The sequence below is a fragment of the Dendrobates tinctorius genome, unplaced genomic scaffold (genome assembly GCF_039654945.1).
Source record: "Dendrobates tinctorius isolate UK_male_01 unplaced genomic scaffold, ASM3965494v1 ptg000205l, whole genome shotgun sequence".
Classification (NCBI taxonomy): domain Eukaryota; kingdom Metazoa; phylum Chordata; class Amphibia; order Anura; family Dendrobatidae; genus Dendrobates; species Dendrobates tinctorius.
In genome coordinates this window covers 4,932,498-4,944,271 of record NW_027361872.1, presented here as the reverse complement: position 1 = coordinate 4,944,271, position 11,774 = coordinate 4,932,498, and the positions used below count along the sequence as shown (strand labels likewise).

Here is an 11,774-nt window from a genome sequence, read left to right as displayed (position 1 = left end):
CAATCTATCCTAAACTGAGCTGTCCAACTAATCCACCTGACTGCCCATAATTCCTCGGCCTCTCATCTCTGTCAATCCCTGCGCTGGCTTCCCATTGCCCAGAGACTCCAGTTCGAAATTCTAACCATGGCATACAAAGCCTCAACACTCCATCTCTTCCATACATCTGTGACCTAGTTTCTTACCTAGGTACTTAACAACATGCAACCTCCAATTCTCACAAGATCTCCTTCTCTACTCCCCTCTTATCTCCTCTTCCCACAATCGTATACAAGCTTTCTCTTGTGCATCCCCAATACTCTGGAACTGTCTATCCCAACATATCAGACTCTCACATACTGTGGAAACATTTGAAAGTAACCTGAAGACCTACCTCTTCTGACAAGCATACAATCTGCAGCAACCCTCATTCCACCAAACCACTGCACGACCAGCTCTACCCTCACCTACTGTATTCTCACCTATCCCACGTAGATTGTGAGCTCTCGCAGGCACGGTCCTTTCTCCTCCTATACCAGACACTGACTTGTATTGTTTAAGATTATTGTGCTTATTTTTACTATGTATACCCCTTTCACATGCAAAGCTCCATTGAATAAATTGCTCTATTATTATTATTATTATTTATTTATATAGCACCATTGATTCCATGGTGCTGTACATGAGAAGGGGTTACATACAAATTACAGATATCACTTACAGTAAATAAACTTACAATGACAGACTGATGCAGAGGGGAGGGGACCCTGCCCTTTCGGGCTTACATGCTACAGGATGGTGGGGATGGAGACAGTAGGTTGGTGGGTTGCAGCAGTTCCGGTGTTGGTTGAGGTGATATCTCCAGTAGTGGTGAGGAGGTAGTGGGGTCATTGCAGGCTGTAGGCTTTCTTGAAGTGGTGGGTTTCAGGTTCCATCTGAAGGATCTAAATGTGGTTGATAGTCGGACATGTTGGGGCAAAGAATTCCAGAGGATGGGGGATATTCGGGAGAAGTCTTGGAGGCGGTTGGGTGAGGAGCGAATAAGTGTGGCGGAGAGAAGGAGGTCTTGGGATGACCGTAGATTACGTGAGGGAAGGTATCGGGAGATTAGTTCAGAGACATATGGAGGAGACAGGTTATAGATGGCCTTGTAGGTCAGTATTAGTAATTTGAACTGGGTATGCAGAGGGAATGGAAGTCAGTGAAGACATTTGCAGAGGGGAGAAGCGGAGGAGTAGCGAGGAGAGAGATGAATTAGTCGGGCAGCAGAGTTAAGGATGGACTGGAGAGGTGCGAGGGTGTTAGCAGGGAGACAAGGGCTCTATAATAATAAATAATGATAATAATGTACTGTATATTGTTTACTACTATTGTTTTCAACTACTATTTAATCTGTTGCAATGCTGTTTAATATATTGCTATGAGAACAACATAAGGAAGAGCCATGTGGGTCCTCGTGAGGTGTAAAAGAGCCGAGTATGGAATAACAATAAGTGGAGGACAAAGACTAGTAATTTGACTTCTGAGAATGAATTGTACATTTGTTAAATATTCATGATTCCTAAGGTTTTGTTGGAAGACAGCATGGTGAGCTATAAACACAGGAGGGGAACTAATCATTGTGGAACTGTAGTCAGCTATGCCTATTGATGTGTGAAGTTTATTCTTCCTGGTTGGTGCCAATTCTAACAACCTGATGACAATGCTGGACATCTTCCAAATTCAAGTGGAAGTAATAATGTTATATCTTTCATCTGTTGCACTAAGTTTCCTTGGATGACCTTTGTCTACAGTCATCAATGTTGCCATTTTTGGGGTCATCAATGCTAGGAAATACAGACAGGTACCATACTTATCCATCATGCAATATTAACAGTGAGGCATCTGATTGGTTCCAAATTTATTCTGTAGCAAGTTAACGACCCCCACATATCCAAAGTTATCTTGTACTATCTTTGGTAAAGCAAGGAATCCTGGAAGTCATGATATGTCCCCATAAAGCCCTGCTCTCAAGATCAAGTTTGTCTGGGATTACACAAAAGACAATAAGAAGTTGCACAAGCCAACATCCACAGTAGATCTGTGGTTGATCCATTCAAAAAGTGTTTTGAGTGTACCTAGAAGAGTTTATGCTTAAATGCTATTCTGAACACAAAGGGTAGTCACATCAATTATTGAATTAGATGCCTCTTTTGTTCATTCACTTTGCATTTTGTTAATTGATAAAAATAAACTACTAATATTTCCAATGGTTCTGGCGCTGTTTTTTGTCCTGACGGGGGTTCTATCACTGTATTCATGTACTAATAATGATTCTCTGGCTCTATTCATGCAGAGATGGTTCTGGTGGTATGTCCATGTTGCTTCTTGTGCTGTATTCATATATTAAGGTTTATTCTATATTCTTGTACTGGTGTTCATTATGGTGCTGTTTTATGTACTGAAGTTGGTTATGGAATTGTATTCACATAGTAATGCTATTTCTCGTGCTCACCTTATGTACAGATGTTGATTCTAGCATTTTATTCATGTACAGATGATGGTTTTCACCCTTTATTCATGTTCTGATGATGATTTTGATGCTTAATTTATGTATTAAAGATGGTTCTAATGCTGCACTCATATACTGATAATGGATACTATGTTATATTCTTGTACATATGATAGTTCTGGTGTTTTATTCATGTACTGAATTTTTTCTAATCCTGTATACATGTACTGATGATGGCTTTGGTGCTTTATTCATGTACTGATTTGTTATAGTATTGCATACATGTACTGATGTTTATTTTGGTGCTATGTTCATGTATTGATGTTGGTTCTGGTGGTATATTCATGTGCTTCTGTTGGTTCTGGTGCTTCATTCATGTATTGATGTTGATTCTGCAGTCATGTACTTTTGTTGCTTCTGGTGCTGTTTTTATTTAATGATGTTGGTTTAAGTGTTGTTGTCATGTACTGATGATAGTTTTGGTACTGTATTAATCTAATGATTGCTCTGATGCTGTATTCATGTATGGTTGATGGTTGGTTCTTGTACTGTATTTATGCACTGATGATGGTTTGGTTCAGATTCTTTATTCATTCACTGAATATGGTTCTGGTGCTGTATTCATTTATGATTATGCTTTTTGATGCTGTTACTCATATCATAATCTATGTTTTGGTGTTCATTTACTCTAAATGTTCATTTACTGTTGTTAAAATCAATCAGCTGTACTCAGAGAGTTATCACTGTGGGATATCTATTTTCTTCGATAGAACTGCATGTGGCATCTATTATATTATCTCTACTCAGAGTTATGGCTATGTTTTATCTGTGGAGTTACAGATGACTGCAAGTAAAATCTACTACATTTGTAGTAAGGGTAGTGTGCCTTTAATTTTGATTACTGTTACTTTTATTTTATAGATGAAGAAGGGGTGTGTTATTGGGCATGGTCTGCAAAGGGCACAGACAGCCAAAGGGATGGAGTTTCTCACACATAAACCTGTTATTAAAAAATTGAATTCCGGGGTGTGGACTTGGACACAGCACATGTGAGCCACTAAAGGACTGAGCTCCTGAGGAAAAACCTCAAAAGCTACATCCATCCCAACGAAAGATTAACCAGAACTCTTTCCTCACACCTAGATGACACCAAGGAACAGATATGGACCATTTTGAGCCCAAGATGGACTAGATTGGCTAATCCTGGATTGAAATATCCCACTTGGTGCTGGATTACTCAAACTGAGGCCTAGGACTCTCACCACAGCTACAGGCCTCATCTGGACCCTGCTGGCACTAGGAATCCCACACAGGATTTATTCATCTGCTTTTTCTTAATCTGTCCTTCTAATAAGAAGTTATCATATATATAGGATTCCTCCCAGCAGCAACAGAACTCCCGGTACCGGTCCCAATACTGGACCCAAGAACCTGGGTCAAGGACAGCTCACACCACCTCACTGGATACCTCCAGCACTCCTGACAAAAGGGATCATCCGGTCTAACAACAAATAAGGTACACTGGGGATTAACTCATTTATTAAGTCCGGGACCCTTCCTCCTTGGTGGATCTGGCCCCACTGTGCCGCATTTTCGGGGCGACTCGGCATGACTTATAGCCTGTCAGCCACATTATAACTTATAGTGACCCCATGTGTTATTTTTGGCCCTCCCAGGGTGTAGACAAAAGTGGCTGATAGCTGCAAAGATTGCGGCAATAGCTTTTCCAAGCTGCAAATAGATCCAGCCGTCAGAAGCTTGAGCAGAGACAAAGTGGTATCCCTCCGCCTGCAAGTTCAGCCACACTGCAGCCTTGCATACACTATAAAATTACTATTTTTAAGTGAGGGTTCCTCCCCTGGCCCTGGACAGACCAGTGCTAGCATCTACTTCTGGGCACAGCCACACCACTTCCCCTCCGGACAGCTGCTCTATTCATGTTTACCACTGGCAGCACTGATAAAAAATAGTGCAGCCATGCTGCAAGTAGTTCCAGCCGCTGAGAGACACAGCAGGGAAAGGGTAGATCCCTCTGCCCACATATCCAGTTATCACTGACTGCTGAACTCACTTCACTCCTCAGCTCAATAGCTCCAGGGCACTGAGGATACTAGGGATCTCTCCCTCCCTTCCTCCTCCCCAAAGAAGAGGTGACTTCAGCATGTGGTCTCTATGATATCATTGCACTAAACTGAGCAGAGCTCCCCTCCTCCACTTGGAGAACTAAGAACTGCAGAGAGGCTACTTGGAAGCTCCAATTAACCCTTCCTGCCCTTTAACCCTCACTGGTTTCCTATCCTTGCCCTTTAACCACTGCAGTGGTCATCTCTGAAACCGCAGGAACCATTGGAATTCCCTTTCCACCTTTCTTTCTCTCTTTAAACATATAATAGGATTAAACTCAAGGAAAAGTAATAACTACACCATTGTATTTTCTGTCAGTATAAAACTTGATTCCTCGAGCTATCTCTGCCAGGAATAAAACACCACCACAGGTGACCTGAATGCCCACTGTGCCACGGCTCTTGCCAACAATTCTCACATTGCTCCCTATTGTTGCTTCTAATACAAATATAATCAGCAAGGCACAGAACAAACGTGCTAACAAATATACTCGCCGAACCCTGGTCTGTTATGAACTCATTTTCTGGTTTACCTCTGGCTTCTGGTGAGGGTGGTGGAGCTGGCTGTGTAGACAGAGAAGTCATGAGTTCTCCATCCGGGCTCCCTCTAGTGGTGACAGTAGGTAATGAAGCTGATCTAAATGGCAAAGACCTGCCACCTGAGGAGGAGGACTGTGAGTGGACATCAGGAGTCTCTGACTGGAGTTAAGACAGCCGACTCCCTAATTTTGTGCTGGTGATTTTTCCTGCCCTGAGGTTCTGGTTTCCAGTTCTGTCCCTGCCTTCTCAAACTAAGTGTGCTCTGCTATATTTTCACATGAGATTTGGTCTGGTTTACTCAGTTTTTGTGGTCAGCCAGCCCCTGCTGGGGCTGTGCTGAATTTCCATTCTTATGTCTCTGTTTATGCCAGTTTGCTTTTTGCCCCTGATCAGATTGGTCTCTTTTGGCTCTGTCTTCAGAATATACCAGAGTGCTGATATAGGGAATGGAAGTCTAGCGACTTCAGGGTTTTTGGTTTTTGTTATCAGAAAGTGTTGGACATTTTTTGGCAGGGTTTTGTGCGTGATTGCAGATAGCATCTTTCCTTTCCTGTCCTTTCTAGTTAGTGTGGGCCCCATCGTTTGCTCAGCCTATTTTTCTATCTGTGTTTGTGTTTTCATCTTGTCTCACCGACAATACATGTTTGGGGGCTGTCTATTGCTTTGGGGTCTGCTCTGGGGCAGTTTAGATTTCCCCTTTTCTTGCTTTAGGCTTATTTAGTTCTCCGGCTGTGATGAGGCGTCTAGGATCATCGTAGGTACGCTCCACGGCTACTGCTAGTTGTGTGGCTAGGATCAGGGGTCTGCAATCCGCTTAGTTACCAACCTCTCTGGTTTTCTGTGGCTTAGCTTGTTTTTGTTTTTCCTCCTCGGTGACTCATTCATAACACTGGTCCATACCACAGGGCAGAAGTACCTTGCCCCATAGAGAACGTATACCCACCATCCACTCCCTAGAGACAGGCATCCTCTGGGTCCAGATTACTGGGTACTCTCCCACAAACAATTCCCACACATTTTTAAATTAGATAATAATAAGAAAAAGGCGGGGGTCATCACGATTATTAAAAATAGCCTATCATTTGAATTTATTGAGGAGCATAAAGATGAAAAAGAAAGATTTCATATCCTGATCTGTGTCATTAATAACCAAACCTGCACAATCGTCAACACCTACGCCCCAAATAATGGACAGATTAGATTTCTAAACAAATTAAAAAAGAAAGTAGCTACAACCAGAAAAGGAGATTTGATATGGTTGGGGGACTTCAACATGGTCCCAGATAACATCATGGATTCATCCTCACCTAACAGGTCGCGATCAAACACTTTGAATGGGTGGCTTCACAAGAACGAACTGTTTGATGTATTCCGTTGTATTAACTCCACATCAATTGAATATACTTACTACTCCGACCCCCACCAAACGGCCTCTAGGATAGATCTGATATTAACTGATGTATTCACCCTATCGAAATTTAAAAAACTATCAATTGAAAAAAGGACTATATCAGACCACTCACCGCTTAGTGCCAACATTCTACTAGGCCCTCCCACAAACAATGCCCCACTATGGAAATGTAATGCAAATATACTACGTAACCCCATCCACCGAGACAAAATAAAGTCCGCATTGGAAAACTATTTCAAAGAAAATAATATCGAAAACATTGACCCACTTACCCTGTGGTGCACCCACAAAGCGGTCATCAGGGGAGTTATCATTCAAATTTCATCCAACGAAAAAAAAGCAAATAGATCAAAAATTAAAGCCATCCAAACTAAAATCAGAGATACCAACAACTCTCCTGCCCTCACCCATCTGAAATAATCCAAATAGAATTACTAAAACTAAGACAGGAACTCAAAACAATCCTTTTCTCCTCTTACGATTCGGTCATCAAAAACCTAAAATTCAATCAGTACTCATCACTTAATAAGACAACACGTTTTATGATGAGCAGAATCAAACAAGCAAGGCAGAATAACAGAATTAATAACATTTTATCACCCAAAGGAACTCCTCTATCCCACCCACAGGATATAGCAAACACATTCGTGGAATTTTACCACGAACTATACAACGTGAAACTCCAAACTTCACTTCCTCAACCTAAAAACGTGGACATAGAAAATTTCCTATCAAATATTAACCTACCTAAATTAACGCAAGAGAATCTAGAGACACTAACATTGCCCTTTACCCAGGAAGAGATCGAGGACACTATTAGAATATTAAAACTATTTAAATTCCCGGGCCCCGACGGTTTTGGGAGCGACTATTATAAATCCTTCAGCAAAATCCTATCCCCACACCTTTCAAAAATCTTCAACAAGGACTCCACATCTGGTAGATTTCCAGAGGAAATGCTAGAATCTACAATTATCCTAATCCCCAAACCAAATGCTGACTTAACGAAAGTAACCAATTACCGCCCCATTTCACTCATCAACTCTGACCTGAAGATATATTCGAAAATCCTATCTGACAGAATTAAAAATCTTCTTCCCAGCCTAATAGACAAAGACCAGATTGGATTTGTGAAAGGCCGACAGGCCACGGATGGGACTAGAAGAATAATCAACTCCATTAAACTAATCCAATCCTCAAAAAACCCCACCGCTATAGTGACCCTAGATGCCGAGAAGGCCTTCGACCGCATAAATTGGGATTACCTAGGGCATTCGCTTAGGAAATATGGCTTCTCAGAAAACTTCATAACAACAATTATGGTCTTATATACAAAACCAAAAGCTAAGATTTACCTGAATAACCACTCCTCTAATCTGTTTCAGATATCTAATGGGACTAGACAGGGGTGCCCACTATCACCACTTCTCTTTATTCTAGCGATTGAACCCCTGGCACCAATTATAAGGCAGAATAAGGCAATAAAATGAATTGAAACCCCATCCCGTGAATTCAAGATCAGCCTTTTTGCTGACGATATGATTTTAACTCTAACAAATCCCCAAAAATCCCTCAAAGAATTGCAAAGTACCCTAAAGGCCTTCTCGGAAGTCTCTTTTTTTAAAATTAATGAAAAAAAATCAAAAATCTTGCATTTCCATATGGATAAATCCCAATTCACGAAATAAGCCAAAACTCAGAGTTAAGCTGGACAGGCAATGAAATTGAATACTTAGGAATTACTATTACTAAGAACATTAACGTTCTGATGCCCACCAATTTAAGGATTTTATCTGATACTATAGCTAGAGATCTCCATTCTTTTGAAAATCGGGACTTGTCATGGTGGGGAAGGAATTTTGTGACGAAAACCTTCATCCTTCCGAAGATACTATATATTTTAAGGACTCTTCCCTTTAAAATATCAACCTCATACCTCACTAGTATTCAGACGGCAATCAATTCATTTATCTGGTTCAGAAAAAAAGCCAGATCCTCTACCAAATTGCTATATAAAAGCAAGGCCTTTGGAAGAATGGGGCTGCCTAACTTTTCTGCATATTACCTGACAAACCTCATAAAAAAAAATGTTTACTGGTTATGCGATGACGATACACCGGCCTGGCTGGAACTAGAATACATGATAAATAATCATAGATCCCCGAAAGAACTTCTCTTCAAACTCCTGCTCAATAAAAAATTTAACACCCTAAATCATCCCATTTTTGAAGCAGCAATATACGCTTGGAAACAATTATCTAAAAGCAAAAAAGGTATGAATAGAACTAAATTTCTTTTAAAGTGCCCAATATCCCTAGCGGTAAAAATGCAAAACCTCACTCTTAACCCCTTCTGGCCAGATCATAATATCAAAAGGATCAGAGACATTCATAATGGGAATAAATTTACCACTTTTAGTGACATGAAAAAGAACTTTAAACTCCCTGCATCCGCATTTATGCAATTTATACTCCTGAAAGACCAGATACAGAACTTCTTAAGCAGTAAACCTTTAACAACTGAAGCAACAATTAACCTGCTAGGGAATATTAAACACAAGATATTCTGGAGCAACCAGAACATATATAAATGGTTCAATAACGATACGGAAATACCTAAGCTGCCATATATGGTTAAATGGGATAAAGAAATGAATACTTCACACACCACTGAACAATGGGAAAATGCTATATACTATTCATATGGGGCTAATATTTCCATGCCTCTGCAGGAGACATACTTCAAGACACTTACAAGATGGTATTACACCCCTGCACGAATGTCACACATAGATCCGGACAACTCCCCTCTCTGCTGGAGAGGATGCGGCTGCCATGGGAGCTTGCTTCATATGTTTTGGCAGTGCCCCAAAATTAAACACATTTGGACCCAAGCTGGCAAGTTGATAGACAAAATTTACAAGAGCAAAATCATTTTTACCACTGGAAAAGTCCAGATCCTCCTATCTTCTCTGACGTGATAAATAAAATAAATATACACAAAACATATGAGTATTGGTTTGCTGTTACCCATGACTATTTCAACAAATATGCCAAGAAATGGGCAAAGTGGCTGGAAACTTATCCAACGCACTGAACTAGTTTATTAATGTGCACCAAACTAATTTCAAACCATCTGATTACATGTTTGTATGATTGTATGACTATATGATTATATGTTTAATGTAGACACTATATAGAGCCTGTTTGGACCTTGTGGTCCTCTCCTTGTTATTACCCTTCCCCCTTCCCCCCCCCTTTTTCCCCCTACCCCCCTCCCACTCCCCTCCTTTCTTATTTGTATTTAAATGTTCAATAAAAATTATTGGAAAAGAAAAAATTGAATTCCATCTCTGTGTTCAACTCTATAGAAAGAATTGATGAATTTTGTACGCGTGAGTCCCAAATGTTGAAAAATAAGAGTTCAAACAGTAAATATTGAGGGCAAAATCTGAGAACCACCCAATAGTCTGTATCCAGCAGTATTTATAAAATATCTCTTCTTTTACAAACATGAATATAAACACAAAACATCCTATAGACTTTGTATAATCCAACCAAAAAATACACCATTAAAATGAATCCATCTCAGAATCATTTGTCTTTTCTTCAAACCTAAGTAAAGAAAAAAAAAATCAGCTGTAAAAACAGTAATGCATAGTAATAATAAATGTATGTGTTCATATGCACTCACTCTAGATTTCAAGGGATAGCACTTGTTCATAGTGGGTGCATTATTTATACCAAACTTTTTTGATTTGGGAGTGAAATTAGAATTTTCCAAAGTTAAAGACAGGAGGAGCCCTGACAACGACTCACGGTTAGTCAGTGTAAAGGCAGACTAAAAATAGGAACACGTTGCCTGCATGGAATACAAACTGTTCCATCTCCCAGCTGTAATTCACTTCAAACAAAAAAAAGTTATGGACATGACAAAAAACAAAATGGAATTAAAATAACATTACTAATCTCCTAAAGACAATCTCACCATGGAGACCCTGAATTTCTACTACCTCATGCTGTATTTGACTTACCTGAACCCAGTCTGCTCATTATTAACTGATGCTTGCAAGCTTTGTGACTGCAGTAAGGAAATCCTTTCATGCCCGGCTCAGTCTGCAGTGAACAGACAACCTGGTTTAGAACTGTAAGTATAATCTCATCTGTAATGTTTTTTGTTTTTTTATAGAGAAGTTATGTGTAACTGCGAAGTGTAACGAGATTTCATATCTCTGTATGGAAGTCTCCTAGCAATGCTTTTCTCATGGATAAAGTTTCCGTTTTTCGCTTCGATATATAGTTTTTCGTATTATCACGAAGTTTGATTATTTACAAATATACTGTGTAAACTGTAAATAATAGCAGCACTACCGGACGGAACTGCAGAGGAGTTTGTGCACTAGTCAAGACCTGTAGATCCAACTATTAGCTACAAACTATCGTAGAGTATATACAATATATTATGTAAATGGTAGTTATGGTGTCATAAGATATACTAACACCATGTAATAACTATACATGTAAGTAAAGCTTACTACAAACATAGGTTATCAACCTGTGTGTCCCAGGGGTAGACATGATGTTTCTGTGGTGAACTTCCATTCTCTTCATATCATACAAGCATAGTCTGTGATCACAGAATTGAGGGTCATTTTTATTTCAGGGGGTACTTAGTTTGGAAACATTGAAAAATACTGTTCTAGATAATATTGATTAGGATCAGACTATTCAAAATGTTAGAGTTAGAGTAGTAAATATTCTCATTATTCTGTGAATGAACTTCTGGTACAGAGCATTATGTATACAATGACAATATTATCTTTTTTTTTTTTTTTTGAGGTTTTTATTTTAGTTGTTTTGTTATTAACCTAAATACTCAGCAGCACTAAACCTGTCATAATCGAAAACTACACACAGTAAGGATCAAGTCACAATAGTTTCCTTGCCTAGCCTAAATTTCAAGTTTCACTATTAGAATAGGACAGGTCCAAACTACTGTATATCTATTTGTTGGAGAGAATATTTTTTTCATGTAAAATGCTTTATGCTTTTAGCAATAAAAACAGAACGTTCCAACTTTTATACTTGATATCATTTTGGCTAAGTTTTATAACATTATGTTTATACCTGTCCCCATATCAGTCTATATTTAGTGGCAGATATCTTTGTATATACATTACAGTGCTGTTTCCAGGTGGATGAAGTACACAATGTTATTTGCTCATTGCAGT

General features: G+C 39.5%; 1 protein-coding gene across 1 annotated transcript in view; it reads left to right on the top strand.

The window, feature by feature from the left end:
* The first annotated feature begins 10,362 nt into the window (after positions 1-10,362).
* Positions 10,363-11,774, top strand: part of LHCGR (luteinizing hormone/choriogonadotropin receptor) — a 257,515-nt gene continuing 256,103 nt past the window's right edge. The window contains exon 1 of the mRNA XM_073554028.1: positions 10,363-10,690. Within this exon, the coding sequence (XP_073410129.1) occupies positions 10,533-10,690 (158 nt within the window). The 5' untranslated portion in view covers positions 10,363-10,532. The remainder of the gene's footprint in view (positions 10,691-11,774) is intronic.